Source organism: Rhipicephalus microplus, chromosome 6 (genome assembly GCF_043290135.1).
Source record: "Rhipicephalus microplus isolate Deutch F79 chromosome 6, USDA_Rmic, whole genome shotgun sequence".
Taxonomy (NCBI): Eukaryota; Metazoa; Arthropoda; class Arachnida; order Ixodida; family Ixodidae; genus Rhipicephalus; species Rhipicephalus microplus.
In genome coordinates this window covers 143545356-143568785 of record NC_134705.1, presented here as the reverse complement: position 1 = coordinate 143568785, position 23430 = coordinate 143545356, and the positions used below count along the sequence as shown (strand labels likewise).

Sequence of the window (23430 nt, the reverse complement as noted above, 5' to 3'; positions counted from 1 at the left end):
AATCCGTTTTTTTGTAAACCCTGGCGATAAGGATAAATAAATAGATAAATAAATGAATAAATAAATAAATAAATAAACCCCATGGCGTAGCTGTCGCTTCTCTGCGTACGGGGTCGGCTAGGAATGCTGTAATCACTGAAAAGAAAGAGCTCTTATGCGCAAAAATAAATGAGGCCGGCACGTTTTGGTACCGGATATCTGAAGAAAAGGACGAAGCGTCATAGCTTGGCTTTATGTAGTAGCTGTGGGGCTTTTCAGCACTTGCATATTTCCAGAGCATCGTTTTGCTCCTCGACGAGCTCTCTGCCGGTGAGGTCGATCTTTTGTCGGGCGAAGTCCGAGATTTCCAGTCCGCCCACGATGTGCCAGCGCCGGAGGGCGTCTACCCGCACCGGGAAGCTGAATATGACGCCGGGTGGCGTGTCGTACGAGCCGTCGCTCATCACAGCCATGGACACCCACTCGCCCTGCGAAGAAGAGCTCTGAATACGCTTGAACAGCCCTTCGCATACCGTGGCACATCATCAGCTCGTTGACTTCAACATATATCCTACATACATGGGTGTAGCGATAGTTTTATTGGGATAATGGGGAAGGGCGAAGCGTTATTCCTCTACCTGCGAGGTGGGGGGCTCAGGGAATACCCGATACATAGAATACTGCAAGGCAAGAACATAACGCATCATTTTCTGAGTTGGTTCCCAGCTCACCTTGGGCAAATCAACGATTCCCCTTCTAATCTCAATGAAGCAGCACACGAGGCGGCGCGAGAACTCTCCAACCGCGCCTTCCCGGGGATGCGTTCTACCGGTGAAGGGGATAACCGGGAAATTCTTACAACATATAACGAGCTCACTAAACATTTCTACCTGTCTAGAAGGATTTTCCCTCCACCTCACAAAAATCTAACCCGGCCCCAAGCACTTACATTAAGGCTTTTGCAAACGCGTATGTACCCTACTTTGAAAATGTTACACATCATGTACCCTGACCTATACCCAAGTAATCTTTGTCCACATTGTGGGGAAATAGCTTCATTAGAACACATGCTCTGGCAGTGCACCGAATTCGCTCATTTATCGAACATCACCTCTGCCAGATGGGAGGCGGCAATCCGCAGCTCGTCCTTGGCAGATCAGCTCTGGGCTGTCCACCAAGCCCGCGAGGCGGCTGAGGAACTTGGCATCTCAGTCCCCACGTGGGAGCTGCCCGCAACACAGTGATCTGTGTTTTGGAGGACCAAATAAAAGTTTATCCAATCCAATAGGGGAAAGCATGCACTAGCCTCCTCTTTCTGCGGAGGACATCGCCTTTCCGGCCGGGCAGTCTGCGCGCGCTTATCTCGTGAGCGAACAAGAGGGGGAGGGGCTCCTATGGTTTCCGCGCTATCGCGGCAACGATCAGCGCACGCCTTGTGCCCCCACACCAGGCGGGAGCTTCTGCAGGCTGCGCTCTCAACACAAAAAAAACAAAGAATGGTGCAAAAAGTGCACCTGGAGCGGCCGTGTTCTCTTAAGGCGCGTTTACACTAGAGAGACACGACACCGAATTCTGTCTGCCGACTGCCTTTGGGAGTGTCTTTTGTGACACAAACAGTCCGCCGGTGGTCTCTGAAATACTCCATTCGTGTCTTCTCGAGCTCACAGCTTTTCGTTGGCCAGTTCTGTAGTCACACGCAGCGACACCGACTAAACCTGCACACCTGCACTTCATCTTCAGTTATGCTCCCTGCTCTGCCATTGTCCCCCTCCGGCTACGTGGTGCAGCCCCCGCCATAATCCACGGCGATGGGGGATGGGATGGGGTACACTTAAGGGAAGCGAAGAAAAAGCTTCCGTGGGGTATGCAAGATGCCTATTCAAACGCCGTGGAAGCCTCGGAGGAGGCATTGCTATATCCCACAAGATTCCCCCTTTGTGGTCGTTTGAAGCAAGGACATGGGCAAATTTTCGCTCAGCCGCAGACCACCCGACAAAACGCCGACGACAGGTCTGCGGAAGCGTTTTGCTTGTGTTTTCGGTCGGCCGTTATGTTACACTACGATGGCATGCTGTCTTTTGAGGCGAGGTCGTCCGTGTTCTAGTGTGACCATGGGGTCTGGCGACTTCGTCAGCGGGCAACTCGTCAGCCGATGATCAGCGCCTGCCTCGTGCCTTTGTCGGGTACATGTCAATGTCGCTCTAGTGTAAACGCGCCTTCACATCAGCGTTTTATAGAGCTACGTTAGATCGTATACTATCCTTGCTTCATAAAACATTTGAATATGTTGCTATCGCATTCATCGCTCCGCCCCTTTGACGAAATCATTACTTTTTTTTCTTTTTGCCCTCTGGCAGCAAGCTGCAGTGACCGATAAAAGGCCCTCCCCTTTTCGTTGTGGTTGATATTTCCTCTGCTGATTTAGCTCTGACCATATTTGTAAATATTCGTGTGTGTTAATTGTTCTTCTTCAATCTTTTGCGTCCAGTTTACCGGCCAGCACCTATTTTCATTTCCTTTTGGTGACTCTGTGTCATCTTTTTGTAACTTCGTCTATACCCTGCATATGGTTAGTTACAATTTCACCACTTTCTCTATTTTATGCCCACGCTATTGAGGTACATATAATTAGGCTCCCGGCCACCCATCTATATTCATTCACAATCCTTTAAACTATTATTTCTATACGTTTGCACATTTCACATGAACATGCACTATTCTGGTTATGCCACTGTGCCGATCCTAGGTTTATGTTATGCAGAAGTGCGCACGATAAGTATCAATATAGCCCAGTCCGGGTGATATACCTTCGACACTCCAAGTATGGATTGGTGCGCCCCTTGTGGTGGTTATAGTTGCCCGGACAATGGTAGTTCATTTATGGTCAAGTAGATATGATGTTTTCAGCTAATGAGTCACTCAAAGAGGCCCTGCGACACTTTTTGAGCATGGTCAGAAAACGCAGGCGATCGCTAGTCGAGGCTCGTGAGAACACGTGAGCCGAATGTTATAGCGCAGCACGCGTCCCAGAATTTACCATAAATTCTTAAACCAGCTGAAAATTGATTTCCCTCAACTCGACAAATGGCGCTTCAAACCCAAAATCACTGCGTGCTGGCCCAGGTATCAGAGCACGGCACGTTCGGTACTGGGGCCGCCGCGGGCTGTTGCGACTTGTGCCCGCGTGAGTGCGCAATCGCACTGAAAAACCGGGCAATCGAGGAAAGAAAAATAGGAAAAGCGCTAAAGGTCACGAGGTGGGCGTGACGTATTTTATTCCCATGTGCCATCCCTCCCTCTCAGCTTCCAACACTTTCATCAAAACGAGAGAGAAGATAATGCAATCGCAGCATGTGACAGAGCTTGTAATTCCGCTCACACAGGACAGATTCTTTAAAAAAAAATGGCGGTAGTCAATTCGTGAGGCAATAAGCTCCTCTAGCGAATCTATTCCATCGCTACTTAGAAATGAGTTGCAGGGCCCCTTCAAGCTTCCCTATGGAAGCAGCTTAGACGGCCTGCTTGCTCAGAAGCGAAGCATTTGAGCTCGCTTTTTTACGATTCAATCGGAGAAGCTGATGCAACGCTGACAGTTTTCAAAACTGCGATATTTCTTTTCGCTACTTTCGATTCTTCCAAAGGTGCTCAAATGTTACATGCACTTGAGGTGCCCTGGTGAAACACTTGAAGCAGTAAAGCAAGATCAAACTTGCGTGCTTCTCGCAAAAGCTATCAAACGCGACGGAATCTTATGAGGGGCCACTTGTCAGGCTCCAACATTTTTTTTTTTACATCCCCCCAAAAGCTCGGCAATTCGTAGAGTGTGCGGGGTGATTACGTTTTTCTAATATGTAGCGCTTCGCGCCACGTGGCGCCTTTATTTTGAAAAACAATTCCCGCGCTTCTTTCTTACGTCTGACCAATCCTCCTTTCGCGCGCAGTGACGCAAAGTCACCGGTCGGTGACTTGACGTAGCACGCAGCTCGCTGATTGGTCTAAAGCAGTCATGACGACGGGCTACGCCTTCCCCTCCTTGTGAGAGAGAAGGGTGGTGAGGCCGCGTGAAAATTTTAAACCAGCTGAAGCCGATGTTCTAACCACTGTAACGTCCTTATCATAGCACGTATTCGCAAAGTTCTTGGGGCAGCATGTTCACAAAGCAAAAGTGCGCATACTTATCTATAATTTCTAGACTTCGGGGTTCTTTACTGGCGCTAAAGCAAATCGAAGATCAGACAGAAACCTAATCACTTGTGAGTAAAAAAAATGTATGCATTGTAACGCGAGAACAAAGCGAATGTATAGGCACGTTAGACTCGGTGTAGTTCCGGACCACCAGATGGTCAACATGTACTTTTAGGCTAGTAATTGGTTCTTATTCGCAATAAAATAGCGCCGGCGAAAACAACAGACCAGATGAGTAAAAAATGTCACTCCAATACGTGTTTTTTTTTCTCGTCTAGCCTTTTGTTTTCACTGGCGATGTTTTACTTCTAGGTGTAATTTACGAGTTTAAGTGTTCCTTCCTCTCATATTCTTTTCGAACTACTGATTGCACCAACCTCTGGAGTTCCTTGCCACCAGTCGTGCAACTGGTCTGCAGCTGCGCTGGCTGTACTCATTCCGCTGGACCGTTTGCGCGCCGCGAATATTGCATAACCGCGGTTCTGCACCGTCTGCGTGAGGTAAGAAACATACGAAGTTCCATTCAACGTGAAATATGCAGGAAACTCGGAGCAGTGATTCACCAGCGAAAACTTGAGTTCATGGGAAAACAAGTGTTATGGTTTCAAACGAGCAACCTGGTCAGCGTCCATAGCGGGAAAGGAAACCTTCACTTGTGATGCAGTGGCGATCTTTCTTCTAATCGCCCTCATATCACTCCTCCTCACTCTCACTTGGCTTTCCCGCTGCGTCGCTGTATTATGCTACAGACGGCTGGGCTAAGCTTTGCATATCCCTTCTCCCCGCACACACATCTCTCCACGCAGTCACTTCATTTTCCATCCTCTTGCTGTAACGTACTAGATATGACTATGCTATTCCTTACTCTTCCCTCTTCAAATCTCACCCCTATACTAAACACTGATATGTTATGTGTCACCCCTCCTCCGTCTCTCTCCCACGGATGACTTCTTTCTCTTCTCTCTGACTTTACTTTTCTTCTTGCTCACTAAACCACCCATGGCTACGCTACGCTATATATGGCTTTGCTATGCTTTGCCCTGTCCCCTTTCCTTCCCATCTTTCTCAACCTCACATCACACCTCACCTTTGCCACTGTGCCCCTGTTCCTTGGCTCGGCACCAAACCAAGGAAAATGGACACTACTACAGGCATAGACGAACGCTATGTCTTAAAAAAACAAGTGACTCACTTTGATGAACTCTCCTTGTAAGTAGTCTTGGTCCTTAAGAATTTCAGTGACCTTGACGACCTGGTTGTTCATGCGCACAGTTGCGTGGCTGACGTCTGGGACCTGGGTGGCCGAGTGGTTGCCCCAAATGATCACGTTCTTCACGTCCGCAGCAGAGACCTTTAGCTTCTGGGCAATCTGCAGCAAAGACGAGAAGGCAAGCGTTGTTTCGACGAGGCTGTGAGAGAATGTAAGGTAATTATAGGGTTCGCTCAATCATTTTTGTTTCATCATAGTCGTACGAGGAATAAGGACTGATAATGAAGCCAAGCGCATCGCGTGCAAGTGACGTCTGCTTGTCAAAAAAAAAAAAGTCCATAAACCGCAATGTTGGACCGTGAGTGACACTAACGAAAGAGCATGGACGTAGTCGGTGGAGGGGGGAAGGAATTGAACCCCTCTCCCAAATTTTGCAAACTTGCTTGCGCATTATACACGCACGAGCATACAAAAAGTAAAGTTAAACGCCCCCCCCCCTCGAAAAATTTTCTGGCTGCTATGCTGGTCAAGAGATAGTCTACAGCAAGCAACTGACCGAAAATATATCCACAGCAGTGATGATGAAGCACAACACACGTGATCAAAAAGACGTGAGTTTCGGTGCTGACTGCGCCACCTTCTGTATTCCGTCAGCTCTTATTGACTTTCGCATTACAATTCACGCTCGTATTAAAGACAACGCCAAATAACCACGTTTTTCTCACTATCATTGCGCGTTTTCTTCATATAAAATTTAGGAGAGAGCTTCGTTGATTTAGTATGCGACCAATTACAACTTACTCACCGCCCCTCGTTACCTTTTACCCTCAGGACTATTCAGGGCTACATGTTCCATGCCTACCACGCTTGCCGATTACGTAAGCACTCTGCATGTATGCTGGCACAATTCCATTCCATGGACCACGTGCGTCAGCAGGCACTCTCACTAGCTGAAGCCAAAAAGCCCGAGCAGCCTCCAGGTAGCGATTTTAGCTATTAGTTATGGATCCGTAGTGTGTGAGTAAGCTAAATGTATCTCTACGCAGCAGCGTTCGGTGGAGGCTTTAGTCATGACTTAAAAACTGCTGTTGCCCAAAAGCGTCCGCAGACTTTTGGATAAAGAACTGGTAATCGTGCAAGTCATCATATGAACGTCCTCGTTGAAGATTAAATGCAACTATGTAGGCTTGGTATCAAGCGAATATCTGAAACAAAATCAGGTAGCATAATCTGTCAGAAACACGTAATTCAAGTTGTACATTTTTATTGCTCTTAGGGCAAACAACGCAAAGCTGAGATGTACTACCTCTGGTTATAAATACATGAAAGTGGTATGTGCCGCTTAACCTGTTGTTGGATGCGACCAATGAAACCAACAGTCGAGCAATGAAATACACAAGAAGCTTATTTGTTTGTTTTTTAACTGTAAAGTAATGATGCTGACCTAAATTGAAAGCAAATAAAGTAGAAAAAATGACGCTTTCGTCGGTAGGATACGAACCCGGAACCTTCGAATGGTGCCTTCAATGCTATACCACTTGAGCTGCGAAGAAGGGCGCTTACCCGTACAATCTTTGTTGCTTATTTATGTGCGCTAAACCTCTAGGAGTGCCCCGCCGCGGTGGTCTAGTGGCTAAGGTACTCGGCTGCTGACCCGCAGGTCTAGGGATCAAATCCCGGCTGCGGCGGCTGCATTTCCGATGGAGGCGGAAATGTAGGCCCGTGTGCTCAGATTTGGGTGCACGTTAAAGAGCCCCAAGTGGTCGAAATTTCCGGAGCCCTCCACTATGGCGTCTTTCATAATCATATGGTGGTTTTGGGACGTTAAACCCCACAAATCAATCAAATCAATCAAACCCCTAGGAGTGTCACTCAGCGCCACTCGTAGCCAAAGCAGCGAGTGTGAAACACAAGCCTGTCTGTCTGTTGGTTTCATTGGTTATGTCTAACGATTTGCTGTTAAGTGTAAAGCTCTTAAGGGGCCCGGGCTGTCGTCGTCTGATGTAGCTTATGGCGTAACGCTTGCAGAACCACGTATAGCATAGGCATCTGTGGCATATTGAGGACGCGCTTGCGCAAAGGAGAATTCTTCCCATGTGTTTTCTCTTGTTCTTCGAGTGCCTCGATTACCATATCAAGTGCAGAACACTTCACGGACCGCTCCGCCGTGGTGGTCTAGTGGCTAAGGTACTCGGCTGCTGACCGCAGGTCGCGGAATCGAATCCCGGCTGCGGTGGCTGCATTTCCGATGGAGGCGGAAATGTTGTAGGCCCGTGTGCTCAGATTTGGGTGCACGTTAAAGAACTCCAGGTGGTCGAAATTTCCGGAGCCCTCCACTACGGCGTCTCTCATAATCATATGGTGGTTTTGGGACGTTAAACCCCACATATCAATCAATCGCTTCACGGACCCGCGCTGTTGAATGCTGCCGTCACTTGACGTAATGCAAGCGAGACCGCATACAAAAATAGAAAAAAAATAAAGCAAGCGAGAGAAGAAAAGAGAGAGAGAAACAAAGGGGAAATGGAGAGAAAATAAAAATAAATGGACTTAAAGAAAGAAAAAAGACAAAAAATGAAAAGAAAGAAATAGAGGAGCAAAAAGAGAAAACTGGAGGGAAACAAAGAATGATGCCCATCTCCGAACTTCTTTCGCCCAACTATTCCTAAGCTGCCTTAATTTTCCTAGCTTGACGTTTGTGTTCCATTATGAGTGGTAGCGGGTATTCGTCGGAGTCAATACTAAGTTTGTTAGTAACGACTAAGCATAAGCCTTGAATCAGCTACATTTGTTAGTTCACGTGTATTGTGCGTTCAAAGTGTTCGAATGTGTTCGGTGCACATGCATGTATTCTGTGCTTCGCAAATGAATTCATCACGCAGTAGTATGTGGAGCTCACCTGCAACCTTGCCCTGTTGTGGTCGGTCCGCGTCAAGGCTGAGAAGTTCTCCTTGGGGATGGACGGAGCGTACTTGGCGCAGATGAACGCGATAGTGTTCGCCGGGTTGCACACTACGAGAACCTGCGCAAATAAATTTCAAATGCGCATTTGGGCCAATTATAGTCGAATATACACATTTCATATGCTCGGTTCATCATCATTATCATCGTCACCATCAGCCGGCCTGACCACGACGACTGCAGGGCACATACCTCGTCCCTGTTTTTTTTTAATTAACCTGATTCTTGGTTTGCTGCTGTAGCTTTCATCCCGAAAGCTTCCTAATAGACTTATTTCCCAATATAAACAGTTCCACCAGCAGTGAGAGACAAAAGCAAATTTTGTAGCTTTCCGGTTGACGCGATAACGTGAAACTTTCTCCATTCCTTCGCAACCATGGCCTCCGAGATGGCGCGCCGACAGGTTTCGGAAACCACGGGCCAGCCATAATGTTTAGGGGTGGCGCCGTCAGAGTGTTTCCGGTGCGCATGCGCAGAAGGAACCCGCCAAAAAAGGTCCCCTATACATAACTTTCCGCATGCTCCCTCGCTTGTTTACTTTCTCTAGGAATCGAGTCTGTTACCAGTTGTCATCTTCGTTTCTTGCTACACGTCCTGGCCATTGCCATTTCTTCTTGATTTTAAAGTGTTCTTACTACGTCTTTTTCTGACCCACTAGGCTATTTTCTTATCTTACTTTCCATGTCTCCCTGCATTGTCCACGGTTCAGGTTGAACCTCTTTCATAAACCACCAGCTTTCTGCCTCTTAGGAAAGAACTTGTAAGATGTATCCACTACAGGCTTGGCGACATAAAGATACACTTTTCTTTTCGATGAGTGAAATACTCGCAGTTTTTTTTTTTTATATTGGCACTGAGATGAACAGAAGTGTAGAAGTAATAACATGCCAAACAGACGGAGCTACATTCAACTCCTCACAGCTTGAAAAATTCGAAGCCCACATCCGTCGCTTGTAACAAAGACTTCAGTGATATACCAATTGAAGCTTTCTAGGGTGACGGTGCAAAAGAGGATGCACCGAAAAACTGCACAAAACTTGCGCATGCAAGTGTAAAGGCGTGAAAAGTTCATTGTCGATATCAATGCGTCCTGAGCGCGAGAAGATAATTTTTTGCGTCGCATGTTGGCGCTCCACTGGCGCAGGACGCAGCCGGCTGCTTTTACCATCTGAGGATGCATGCAAGACTTCCGCCTTAACAGTAAAAACAATGAAGACAGGGAAAACACATCATGAGTAAGCGACCTTACCCAGCAGAGTAAAAGACGGGGAAACTTTACATTGGATGACCAACCGAGCTTCGAACGCGCTATACGATAACGTAGTGGTAAATCAACACAGAAGAAAACACGAAAACCAGGCAAAAGCAGCATGAAGTATTCATTGATCAACATCACTTGCTAAATAAAGCACTGATTCATTCAATCTGGCTGTTGGTTCGATAAATAAGAGGCTATTTTAGAATATATATCTTCATAGACCGAATGTATATATAGCCTGAAAGAATAAATATCCGCTAGCTGTCAATAGTTGCAACCACAGCACTTCAACGACCCGTTAATATCCCCCCGAGTCATTGCAGAACTCTGAATTTGCCACAAATTTTCACTAGATGCCTAAAAAAAAAGACGCATGCTTTTATAGCGGTAGCATATCTTACACCGGAAGCAGCAAATGCGTTGGTTGCCGTTGAATTTATAGCTTCAAGGCCTCATTCGACACTCAATTTCACTCTATTAGAGCTTCCCCAAATTTCCTTGAAGTTTGAAGACGTAATAAACATTCACGGGTCCACTTATCCACGTTTCACAGCCGTGTCGCAGCCACTCATTCACGTTCCAACGCATGCCGTATATAATTGCAGCACCTGGGCCAAGCTGATGCCCCCGCGTGGGCGAGGGCGCCCCTGGTGGTTGCTCCTGTCCCTATAACAAACCTTCGCCGAGGCTTCGAGGCTTCATGACCAGTACACGTATTGAAGGACCCTCCATGGTGATGTCATCAAGAGACAACAGCCAGGAAAGCACTCGCTGCGTGTCCCATCACTCACCTTGACGGTCTTCTTGGCGTACAGGTTGATGCAGTTCCCGTGGCTCTCGTAGATCTTAGCGTTTGGAGCTAAGAGGTCCTTGCGCGTGGTGCCTGCCTTAGTGGGACATGAGGCCAACAGGACGGCAGCGTCGATGCCCGTGAAGGCCTTCTTCTCGTCGTCGGTGGCCACCACCTCTACGTTTGCGGATAGAAGCATAGCAGATATTACAAAAAATATGTAGCATCACACAATCTATCAACGAATGACTCATTATGCACGCCCACGCCACTGCAGCCCGAGTGCTGGTACGCGCACCAAGTCAAAGATGAAGAAAATAATACAGTTGGTCTAGAGCAGACAATAATTACGAAGAGAAGGAAAACATTAAAAAAAAGGTAGCATGTAATGAAACAACACTAAAAACAAAAACATAATAATAATAATAATAATAATAATAATAATAATAATAATAATAATAATAATAATAATAATAATAATAATAATAATAATAATAATAATAATAATAATAATAATAATAATAATAATAATAATAATAATGATAATAATAATAATAATAATAATAATAACAGCAATGCCCCCATCCTGCTATTCTGCGTCCTTCCCCGGATTCAAGGACGCAAGCCTTTCCACTCTGCTCTACATCGAAGACCGCAGTAATCCTTACGTCGGATCCCCAGTTCTGGTCGTAGCACCACTGTTCTATCGTTTCATCAACCTGTTCCTTGATGAAAGTCATCATGCGACCCAGTTCGCTGGTGCATTACGTGTCACAGAGACCCAATGAACCCAATTTCTAGAGTCGTTAATTACTTATTGCGAACTAATGTTCCCAGCAGGATGAAAGCATTTCCTGCCATGTCCATTATTGACTTGTATCAGCTAACTCGATCTCATACATGCAAATCTGTCTGTTTAATCGCACCATATTTTTCACTGCTATTCTCGAGGAAGCTTTTATTATCTTGGTCCTCATTTCGCTGCTTTAATTGGTTGGCTATAGTCGTATTGAAACGTTCAGTATGCCGTTCCACTAAATTCCATATGCTAGCCTATGGAATCCATATGTTTTCCGTAAGAATCTTACGGAAACGTTCGGAACTATTGGAATTGCATACCGGACGTTTCAATAGCTCATGCTTATCACATAACTTGCCTTATCCAATTTGAGCATTTTATTCTCGAATTCTATGTGCGTCCCTATGGTACTCCCTTGGTTATGGTCATCGGCTGTGGACTCAGTGACGTGGGTCCGACCCCGGCTATGGCGGTAGCATTTCGATCGTTACGACGTGCTGGAAGCCGTGAGCTTCGGCGCGAGTTACTGTTGAAAACTTCCATAGCAATCCACTGCGGCATCTCACAAAGTCTAATTCGCTTTGTGTCGTTAGAACCAATAGACCAACAAAAATGTGTGAACACCTATTTTCTCTTTCAACTCACTGTTGTCTTACATCTGTTATCGGTGTACGCATGCGATTTCGTACTGAGCCGCTGGTAGCTTGTCCTGTTTTTTGAGCTTCGCTCTAGAGGACAATGAACGTATGGAGAACAACAATGTACGTGGAATATCGCAGGGAGAGGACAGTTTGCTACTTTTACAATGCAGAAACGTTTTGTACGCACGGAACAATCGGTCAGACAAGTGGCACCAGAGGCAGCAAACACTTTGAATAAAATTAAAATTCGTATTTAATTTACAAACTTGCTGAGTAGGTGAAAAATCGCAAATAAATAAATAAATTAAGCGCACGTTTTCAGAAAAGTATACCTCACGTGCTCATTTTTATCCCTTGCTTGCAGAATGCTGCAGTGAAGAGTGAAGCGCGACTGCGTGTGAGCGAGTGTTCGCATAATACTTCGCCAAGGCCGGTCTTGTACTACAAAGCAATATTAGGGGCAAAGCAAAATTATTCTCAGTGTTTTGCGATCGCGTAGCCAGGAGGTGATACAGTTGGCCCGTGCCTCCCTCTCCTTGGAGAATATCTTTTCGCCTTGCCATACAGAGCGGAAAGTTGCCATTTCAGGGAGCATTTCAGAGACCATTTCAACATCACGTAATATATAGCCACATGACTAAAATCACGTGCATAAAGTAAAAACTAAACACGCAACTAAAGTCACTTAACATTACGTATTTGCGCAAGAGGCTAAAATCCCGTAATTTCATGTAAGAACACTCACAAGACTGAAATCACGTAACATTGCGAGAGAACAGACGTGAATAATGTCACGTAAGATCACGTAACTAATCACGTGACTAAAATGACAACATCGTGTAACAGCCAGTCAAGAGACCAGAATAGCGTAAGATTACGTAACGACTCGTCACGCAACTAAAAATTCCGTAATGTCACGGAAGAACTTGACATGACTGAAATCACGTGACATCACATATCAACTATCCACGTGACATACTGCCACTTAAGAACACGTAACAGCTAGTCACGTGACGTGTTCCTTCCAAAACCACGTTAGAGCTAGTAACATCACATGTTCCCGACTAAACCAGGTGTCCCGGCCGTGCGTCTGTGGGGAACCGACCGAAGCCAGCCAAGCATAACTAAGTGTCCTCAGACGAATAGCAAATGCTTAGTATCTGTAGTAAAACCATGGCATAGTAGCAACACTTATCCTGGTCGAATGCACTCAAACGTCGTTATATTGATTGCGGATATAACGAAATATTGGTTACAGCGAAGAGAATGAAATTAGTGTTGCGCGTGCGTGCAAGACTATTTTCATTTACTTTCATTTATTTTCAATTTTCGTTTAGTTTTTTTCTTTTGTTTTATGTTTTCATTTTATTTTTGAAGGACTTAGTGTTATGATTATAAATTTATAACAAAGTTTTGGATATAACAAACTCATTTTCGTATTTTTTTACGCAGTGCAGCACTGTGAAAAGGCTTTCCAGGAGTTGGATTATACAGTGCAGAAAAGAACGCGGCAGAGAAAATAAAGAAGAGAAGTAACAACATAAACCGTTTGTAATTGTAAGAATAAATGAATTAGGCTTTCGTTATACATGATAATTTTTAAAGAGAATGCACGCATAATCATTCAAGGGAGTGATCTAATATGACCGGGTAATAAATTTTATATTTCTATAGTGCGGGGAAAGTTACAACACATAAAGTTCACGAAATTGCAAAGCTTGGCAAAGAACAAAAAAAGCCGCGTTTGAAATGCGATAAGAATAAACAAAAATATTGAGACCAATAGAAGGGATGTATTGCCAGCGATTATCTGCCAAAGTTCAGAAGGCTTATACCTTTCAGCAGTGGGAAAGCGCAGTCCTGGAGCTCCATGACGATACCACTGAGGACTCCCATCGATTGCGTGATGTCCAGGAGGTGCAGGATCACAGGCTGTGAAATAGGATTAAATGTCGACTGCTAGAGAGACAAGATGAGAAATCAACGCTTCACACTTGTACCTCATATGGGGTGATCACTGAACCTTTATTCAATAAGGTCGGTAGGACCTTCGTATTGACTCGGACGATCGTGAGCGGAGGAAAGGTATAGGGACAATTTCTTAAAAAAAAAGAGTCTCTTTTTAAACTCACATGAAAAAAAAATCACTGATGATTAACGACATTGTTTAGTGCGATTTCTGAGGGCAGCTGTTTAAGTATTTGGATATTGCGACAAGTTAAGGCAGACAATATACACTTGTATATAGACTTGTAAATAGACTTGTATGCATGTAATGTTCCATACCGCTATTTTCCGCAACTCTCTATACATGGAACACATGTCTACCATTCCTTCATTGTAATGATGAAAGCTTTGTGACTGGAGCAGTGAGTAGAGATACGTTGGGCTTGCTGCACCAATGCCTGGTTCTCAAAGACGAAGTCTATGAAGTGTTTCGTGGGGTGGGATCAGTTACGATGGAGAGGATATATGTTCTTGTGCAGGCAGTATGTAAGCAGTATGTAGTCTTGTGAAGTCTTGTGCTGTATGTAAGCAATCCTTGTTTGTTTTTACGTTTATATTAAGGTCACCCATAATTCCACAATTAACATTGCTGTGAGTCGATGTGAGCAGTTAACGCGAGGTGCATAAAGTACGCGACGTCGGTGGGAGACGCAGTGGGGCGAGAAGTGCGCAGCCACTACCAGCTAGCTGTTATCCAACTTTGCCTACCAAAACCCTGCGGTACATAGATCGTTTTCCTTCAACTTTCACGCCTGCTGCACACGGCACACGTTACATGGTACACCGCACACAGATTGCCAAATTCTTGTGGCACGCACTCGTTCAGCGGTTACGCCACTGACGGTGACTCCGCCTAAGGCAGAAATGGCCTAGCCACGCCCTCTTCCTAAAAGAAAACCGAATGGGATGCAAAGCAGCAGCGTTGCGCACGTGCGATATGACGGGTTAAATAGCTCTAACGTGGGTGCTGCGGTTAGCGCTGGTGTAGATGGGAAGTCGGTGGTGCATAACGAGTGGCGGTCAAGGTAGCGGAGCGAGCGGCTGTAGCGGCAGGTGTTGCGGGCGACGGACGAAGCGGCAGCTGTGGGCGCTGCGCCGAGTGCGCGGCAAGCTAAAAGAGCGCACACTACGTCAGCGCACACTACGAGGGTATCGTGACGTCAACACGCAGTGTGCGCACACTACGTCAGCGCACACTACGAGGGTATCGTGACGTCAACACGCAGCTGCGGCTTGACCTACTTGGCACCGATACAACACCTGTGGCGAGAGGAGTGCGCTGTGGCGCGTTCGTACGGACGCACGGAGAGACAGCGTTACACAAGCTAGTCGAAGAGCTGCTTCGCATCTAGAAATTCACCGACGATTATGCTATCACCCTGTGCGAATTCTGAGCACTGCTTCGTGTTGGAGTCAGCTTACTTTGTAATATTCATTGCCACAAAAACGGCCGGGGCTCGAATGCTACGTGCACCACTCCTCGTATTGCGGGCGCCACGAACCAAGCGTACTGCCGAAAGCCCCGTTACCACGAGCGCAGCCAGTCACAATGCACGTGTTGGCTCGCAAAATCGACAGTCTGCGTTCGCTTTCTTTCGAGCTCGTTCGCTTTATTGGTAACATCGCCGGTGCCGGCCAACAACGGCGATGCCACCACCCAACGCAGGTTTCCGCTTACCCTGCTACCTAATGAGTAGTACTGTAAGTAGTATTGTGCACAATGCAGTGAAGAGATACACGTACAGAGAAACCACGGTGATTCAAACGCTTTGTTGCAAACGTGTTTGACTGAAATGACCACGTCCACTACTTGTGAGGAGAGTATCGTCATCGCACTTTCAGCCTCAGCCTTCGCCACATGAAACTTGTAGAACTTCTAGCACTACTGAGTACTGGAACAAACTTCTCGTACACTCTAGTGATGATGAGGAACATTCAAATGATGGAGTGTACTATGGATTAGTGCGCTCTAGTTGTAGTGTATTGACGCTTCTAGTACACAATTGTAATGATGTTATTAGCGATGTTATTATTATTAATGCTGTTAAAGCGATGCTGTTACTCGGCATGTCTTTCGATATAGCAATAGCATTTCCGGCACTTAAGAAAAGTGAGCTGAAGAAGGCAGACCACAACCCAGCTGCACATTGATCTGAAAGTTTAGCTCACTTTGCATTTCCTACCTAGGTTGAACATTATAGTACAGAAACTCCTTCCTTAGAAGGGCTTATGGACGAAGTCAGACGGATGGTAAAACATGCGTGAATAAAAATATGAGGAACAACACAGTACTAAATTCAAGGTATTAGAAAGATAATCTTGCAGACAATGAAGGCGCAGACGGCAATTCGTGTTCTGGTTGGTCTTTTCAACACGTGTACTTTCCTCGACAAACCATGCGGCTGTGCTATGGTCGACCAACCAAGCGACCCGTTTATAAGCGTGACATGGACATTAATTTCTGCGGTATACTCCAGCTCTGAAGAATAGAGTATGTATCTTACCTGGTCATAGCCGAACACGTCGCCCTTGGCTATGAGAGGCACCAGAGAATAAGCGATCTGGCCCGCACCTCCGGTGATGAGCACCCTGACTGGATCCTTGAACTGCACAGAGGTGCGATCGTACAAACAACTTACACAGCGCAGAGTGTTCGTTTAGTTTCGTTTCTTTAATATACTACCGGCTTTCTCGATCGCCCTTTTTTCATTTACCATGTCGAGCCGATGGGCACTAATCGGCAGCACGCACAGTGGAAGCAGGCGCCAGGATAACACACACATCATTAAATACCCTTGATCCTGGATCAAGGGGCTTTACACAGCATTGCCCATGCGCGTGACGAGCAGCAGCGTTGGAAAAAGCCGCATTGGGCGAGGGAGAAAGTGGCTAGCTGATAAGAAGGGGGGTGAGACGGGACCACAATCATTTTGGGGGGCAGGGCGATGAGATGCGATGAATGTAGCGCGACGTACTGGGGTTTTCCTCCCAGTACTGGGGTTTTCCTCCCAGAGTGCTGAAGAGCAGAGGCCACACTGCTTTGGGACATCCGATAAGGCGACTCTGGCACGTATTCTACTGCGAGTTGAGTGTGAGTTTCGTTTGCTCTCTTGCCGCTATATTTCGAGCCGTATGTTTCGTTGACCACCAGTATGCGGATATTGTTCGTTCCGTTCGTAGCCTTGTATGCGTTTGTGCAGTGTTTTGCCGGCTTCTGAAGGCTTAGCGAGATTATTTTGAATTGTAAATTAAAAGCTGTTCTTGTTCTCAGAGTTGCAGGCTCGTGTCCTGTGAATTGTGGCTCAACAAAAGCTGGAGGTCCCCGCCTTCGCTCAGGGACGTCACCATGAGCGGAGGGGGGTCTGCTCAGGGAGATCACCCTGAGCGGAAGCGGGGCCTTGAACCTTTGTTCCATGATTATGCATACGAATATTGAAGCGTTTTCAATAGACCAATCTCACTACGAGTTGCGCTACGCCACTGCTGCCGCAGTGCGCCACCCAGCGAGAAATGACCATGTAAGGTGACCGCTCCTCAGACTACGAGACCAGTGCGTGGTGCGAATGCAGTCCGCCGTTTCGGGTGTGCATCATTACTTGCGCGAATAAGTGCCACTAGGCTTTTGGAGCAAGCTCATCGTACCTCGGCAATGTCTTTCGGGTCTGCTATGTGGGGACGGCGGAGTTTTCGGGAATGGGGATCATGGGGTAAGCGAAGGGAGAGAAAGGTTTCTCTACTCGATAGAGACTAAGCTCAGGAGCGAGTGAGGCTGAGAACCCCTTAGTCGAGTCTTTAAGAGCATGGTTGCGCTTCAGGACGAGATCGCCCTGCGCTAAATAAAATCTCCTGAGCCGTGGTTGACGCCAAACTTTGTCTTGCTTTACAGAAAGCTCGACAAAGCCGACCCTGAAGTGTCGATGCGTGACCAGAACAGTCTGTCTGCGTTTCTTTCTCTCCAAGCTAACAATGAAAGACACTAGTCACCGGATTTGCCACCTCCTTGCGGAAATTCAGGATGGTGGGTGAACAAGCAGTCGAGTGAATCTCGGATGTTCGGATTGCAAACTCCAGTAAATTCCCTTTGACTTTCGGCAGAGGCCGTCAACACCTGTTTGAGCGTACGACTGATGCGCTCTGTCAAGTTAGCCTGGTGGTGGTAGCGCGAAGTGGTTCAGTGGTCAATTCCAAGGGAACGGCACGTAACACCAAACTTCCGAGGGGTGAAATAAAAAGCGTTGTCTCTGAGAACCATTTCTGGAGCGCCGAACCGGCAAAACACTTCCTACAGCCTCTGGAGCACCACTCGTGCTGTAATCCCCCGAAGAGAAAGCTGTTCCACACACTCCGAAAAATGATCCACAACTACCATGAAATGAACCCCTGCTTGCTTCTGGAAAAAGGTCCCACTAGGTCGCAGGTGGCCGCTTTGCATAGTCGCTCTCATTTATTTTTTTTAATGCCCGGGTCTTCACTTTCAAATACCACGATATGCTTATGAGGCACGACGTAGTGGAAGGCTACGAAAATTTCTACCATCTGGTGTTCTTTAACGTGCACTGACATCGCACAGTACATGAACCTCTAGTGCTTTGTCTTCATTGAAGAGCGACCACGTAGGCCAAGACAGGACCCACGACCATCGGATCAACCGCTGAGTACCTTAACCGCTATACACCACCACGGCGAACGAAGGACGCCCACCGACAGTCAGTTTAATGAGACCAGGCGGCAAGAATCCAATAGCGGGAAACGTGGCTCATCATGCCGGACCAGGTCGCGCTCTTGCCCAGTTTTGCGAAAGCTTTGGTGGCACTGAAGTGACCAGCCGTGGGTTCGTCGTGAAAGGATCGTAATAGTGCACCTCTCAGGCCTTTGTACATTACCAGTGCTGTAGACGCAAAATGGGACCCCGGGCCTTTGTACCCATCCCTGCACCGACATTTTTTTTAGTCATCGCATATAGAGCACAAAATTATACTCGACCACATCTACCTGCCTGGCCTCCACTTCAAATCATAGTGCTGCCTCGCCCTCCTGAAAAAAAATTTCTGCCTATGTCCTTGGGCATAATAAGATTTATAAAAAAACAGATCAATGGACCCGTCATCTGGGGCTTTGTACTTCAGAAAAAGTCATTATGATCCTTCAAATATGAATTCATCGGGGATGCAGTGACACACGCTGCTTCCAGCCAAGCATCCGTGTACGCTGCAGAACAAACAGCGTATAATGGCGCTTCGTCTTCCTGAGACCGTCGCACAATTCGCGACAAAACAAAATGGCTATGCTGAGTCGTCGATAGCTCTTGTCTGCTGAAAGCGATTACCATGCTACCAAAGGGGAGAGCCTCTGCCACGCCTACTCAGGACTACAGCAACTGCTGCTCGGGTCCACGTCACGGATTTACTCTCGGCAACGTAGCCATAGAAAAGCGTACCCACTGGATTGCTTCTTGGTGTGGTTTTATCCCGTATAAACGCTAAGGTTCGTCTGAATGCAGACCAATGAGGTTTAAACCCTCATTGAGGCAGACTCGACCTTTTTAAGGCCGCTCAGCGGAGAGAGGCCGTTTCGCTCCCAACGTTTTACTTGTGAAAAAAGCACCGCTAGCGGTTGTCGCACCGGATAAAGGTTCCCTGCAGACAAATTGTTCCATGAGATAGCGCATCTGCTACCACGTTGGTGCTCCCCTTAAAGGGCCCCTAAACCATGGAGTTTCCTGAATACACTAGAGGAAACTCTGCCGCTATTATGTATATGGGAGCTGCAACGCATGGCGCTTCAGCGAGCATGGGAATTATGGTTACTACATGGATTTACCTAGTCTTCGTACTTTACGTTTCTTCTAGCACCGCGTGGCTTGAAGCTGCTTTGTCACGAAATAACTATGTCCGGCAGTTACGCTTCACTACCGTAATCGTTTAGGCTTACCACTTCAAATCAGGTCACAAAGTTCAAAAGGGTTCTTTTTTTTTTCCTTCAAAACAAAACTGAAACGCAGCAATAAACCTAAAATTGTCACCTTTTCAAAGAGGGGCGTAGAACTAACTAAATAGTTAACTAAGCATGTACCAACTTGCCCAACAAGTAACTCTCCAGAAGTTAAAAGGGTCTTTATTTTTATACGAAAATGTGCCAGAAGATGGTGCCATCATTTCCTATGAAAATATATGAAATACTTTTCTAACGGAGTGCGCTGGTCTGCACTTTTGCGCAGCTTGGCCACAGCTCGCGTGCTCCGTTTTGCGTTTGGAGCACCTACATGTCCAGGAGTATTCCGAATTCTACAGCGTCTTGGAGGCAGCATGTACCGGCTCAATAAATCGTCATGGGCTCAACGTTGCGTCATAGAAAGGCCTTCAGAGTGTGTCTTAGAATATTTACCATGGTGGGAGTCGTGAAACCGGTAGAGCCACGTGTATTTTCCTGAGACATGGCTTCCAATGGACAGTACCACCTGCGACACTTGTGCTGGCCAAGGTGAACCCTGTATGAGGAGGGCGGTGGTGGTGATGATGATGACGGCCTATATGTATGGCTCACGCCCACTTTGGGAGATAGGTTAATAAACGAATATTTATATGGAAGTTATCACATATGATTGGTATAGATAATGAATTATAGTGGTTAGAAGAAACTAATTATACTAATTTAGAGATTCGTGATCAAAACCACCCTGATCAATAAAAGAATTTTGCTACAGTAGAACAGAGATCCCGGTGACAACGACCTAATGAGGAGGCTCCAAGGATAGGGACCGAAGAACGTGGTCATCAATACAGATGTACAAGATGATGGGTGATCAAGATGATAACGAAACGAGGTGAGCATTCCGAAACTGAGGATGAGCGAATGATCGGTGTGGTATGGTAGGGAAAAACTTTATTTGGGTGCATCGGGGCGTGAACTAGCATGTAGCGGGCCGCTCCCACCTCGGAACAGATAGGCCTAACCTCTCCGCCACGTCGTGGGCCCGTTGGACTGCCGATGGCTGCGTTCCCGTACTGCGTAGCGCAGCATCCCACTTGGACGATGTAGCGTTGTCAACCCGTAACGCAGGGCTTCGTCAGAGCATAAGATCTAAGCTGGCAAAGTCTCAGCAGAGCGCGCACCTGTTTGATGTCAGAATTTCTGGACAATCAGTGGCTGTAGAAAACGCACTTCTGAGTAGATTATCGAATCGAAAATCGAGAATGAAATTGAACCGGACAGTGAAGCATGGTGCGCGACGATGAACCGAGATAAAAACAATGCTCAGTTGAGGCTCAAATTCACTAAATAAACACAGAAACGATTGCTTGTCGACTCATTGATTTGATTTATATGTGGGTCTTAACGTCCCAAAACCACCATATGAATATGAGAAACGCTGTAATGTAGGGCTCCGGAAATTCGACCACCTGGGGTTCTTTAAAGTGCACCCAAATCTGATCACACGGACCTACAACATTTGCGGCTCCATCGGAAATGCAGCCGCCGCAGCCGGGATTCGATCCCGCGACCTGCGGGTCAACAGCCGAGTACCTTAGCCACTAGACCACCGTGGCGGGGCGTTTGTTTGTCGACTCACGATCATAATGTTGCATGATGGGGGGGCCCTTCACGCTAGGCGGGAACAGCAAAACTACCCGGACACTCTGGGTCACAGTCACTGTGAGGCATTGCCCAATAATTTGTTAGTTTTACGTATACATAAACAACTTAAAATGGGGCCATATACAGAACAGAGTTCGTCAAATTAAAGAAACAAATCATGTGGAAAACATTTAATGCACAAAATAGAATCCTTGTTACAAAAATAGAAAATAAGAAGATGAATGAAAATATTACCAACATTTTAGGGAGATATACAAGAAAACTATGAAGTACCTGTTTAGCTCGTTAACTTGTCAGTTGGAATGTTCATCAAGAGATAGATAGATAGACAGAGATGAAGGGAAAAGGCCACAAGGTTAACATTACGCTAGTATGCACTTATTTACCTAACCTGCACTTGGGTGGATAAATAAGGGGATAAAAAAGACAAAGAAGGAGAGATAAAACAAAAAGAATAAAAACTGCTAACACACACACATGAGGGCATTATACTTAGAGTCGCATACTTTAGAGCTAAACATATCGTTGTTCGCAACCACTATAGAGCAGTTACTGCATAACATATATAGCTGAAATACATATGACTGAAATCGCATATATTATGCTAAACAGACTAGCTACCATTAGCGCTAATCAGTTGTTTCCTTGCAATGTCACAATAATTCAGTCGTCGAAATCACGAAGAAACTATGATTGCACGAAGAAGCAAATGCCTTGATTGGTAGTTCATAAGAGCAAACATACGCAGTGGAAGAAAAAAAAAAGGCACGTCTTTTACTTTTTCCGCTATGCTCTAAGTTGCCGCGTACATCTGTAAAGACACGCGTTAACTCCCTTTTGCCTCGTGGGACTCTCCGATGATCAGGCTATATATATACAGCGTAATTGTCTCCAAAGAGTTCGCGTGCCTCTTCAAGGACAGTCATATACGTGGAAAGTTAGAGCAGATAAGAGACAAGTCACAAATTAATCGTTTTTTTTTCGTTTCGATAAACTGTAGTGCGTAAACATTAGACAACACTTGGCCTGGTCAAAGCATCATGCTATTAAGTGCAGAGCGCTTTTGGGGTCCGGGCTGTCGCATTCGTCGTTACCTTGACGTTACCTTGACGTAACGCAGGCAAATCAACGAATAACCAATGGTCAGGTACAACTTCAGAAGTGAGAGCAGGCCCCGTCCAGACGACCGAAGAGCGACAGTCGATTACCTCCGCGCTCTAGCTCTCTTCAACGTTCTCTGCAGGCAGGGGTCAATGACCGTCCGGCTCATGACGTCAGTCTGGAGTACACGCCCATTGGTGCGGGCTTGTGTGCATCTACCTTCGAGGAGGAAATGACGCTGACTTCTAGAAGTTGTAACCGACTATAACCGTCTGTAGCATCATGAGCGTGCAATCGCGCTAAGCAAAATTCTTTTTCCTCTTATTCTTTGTGGGCCTTGATGATGATAAGTGGGGATTCCTTTAGGGACCCTGGCTGTCGCATGCGGCCATACGCGGTCGTTTGGCAGAAAAAGAAAGCTAGAGCGAGCGACAAATAGAAAGATGGAGAAATAAAATTAATTTAAAGGTGGAAATAGTAAGAAACAGAAAGAAGTATGAAGAAGGGAGAGAAAGAGAGAAGTACATTGAAATAAGTAAAGAAAAAGAGAAAAAATCCAAAAATATAAAAAGAATGAAAGAGGGCAAAACGAAGAGAAAACAGAAGAGAAACAAAAAAGGCTACCCAGCTCCGCACTTATAATGCGAAGACGCTTTTTTTTTTTTTACTTTTACCGTGACACCAAAGTGAAAAGCGGCTTATGGTCGACTTTTGAATTGCATGTTTGGCTTGTAGGCAAGCATTTGTCGCATACAGCTTAAGCTAAGCGGAGCGACAAACTTTTCAACCGCAAATGAAGAACGATTGCCCCTTTGAAGTCCAGTAAATTCATTTTATGACGCGATATTTTGAGCCAGTCAGACTTTTCATCAAACTCGCTTGAAATACCCAGAGCCATGGACT

General features: G+C 46.1%; 1 protein-coding gene across 1 annotated transcript; it reads right to left on the bottom strand.

Moving 5' to 3' along the window:
- Positions 1-218: 218 nt before the first annotated feature.
- Positions 219-20360, bottom strand: LOC119168412 (malate dehydrogenase, cytoplasmic). Its single transcript, XM_075866787.1, has 8 exons — positions 20215-20360; positions 16335-16436; positions 13659-13755; positions 10385-10560; positions 8274-8396; positions 5357-5533; positions 4542-4655; positions 219-467 (listed from the first exon to the last, which is right to left on the bottom strand). Exons 1-8 carry the CDS (start codon positions 20263-20265, stop codon positions 255-257), a joined length of 1053 nt encoding a protein of 350 aa, XP_075722902.1. The 5' UTR covers positions 20266-20360; the 3' UTR covers positions 219-254.
- Positions 20361-23430: the final 3070 nt, after the last annotated feature.

Bases quoted from the DNA above. Each gene is read 5' to 3' on its own strand.
- LOC119168412 (XM_075866787.1), bottom strand. From the start codon at position 20,265: ATGTCTCAGGAAAATACACGTGGCTCTACCGGTTTCACGACTCCCACC. The intron at 10,561-13,658 runs GTATAAGCCTTC...CCGCAAACGTAG, and splicing joins CGCTTTCCCACTGCTGAAAG to AGGTGGTGGCCACCGACGAC. The intron at 5,534-8,273 runs GTGAGCTCCACA...TCTTTGCTGCAG, and splicing joins ACAACAGGGCAAGGTTGCAG to ATTGCCCAGAAGCTAAAGGT.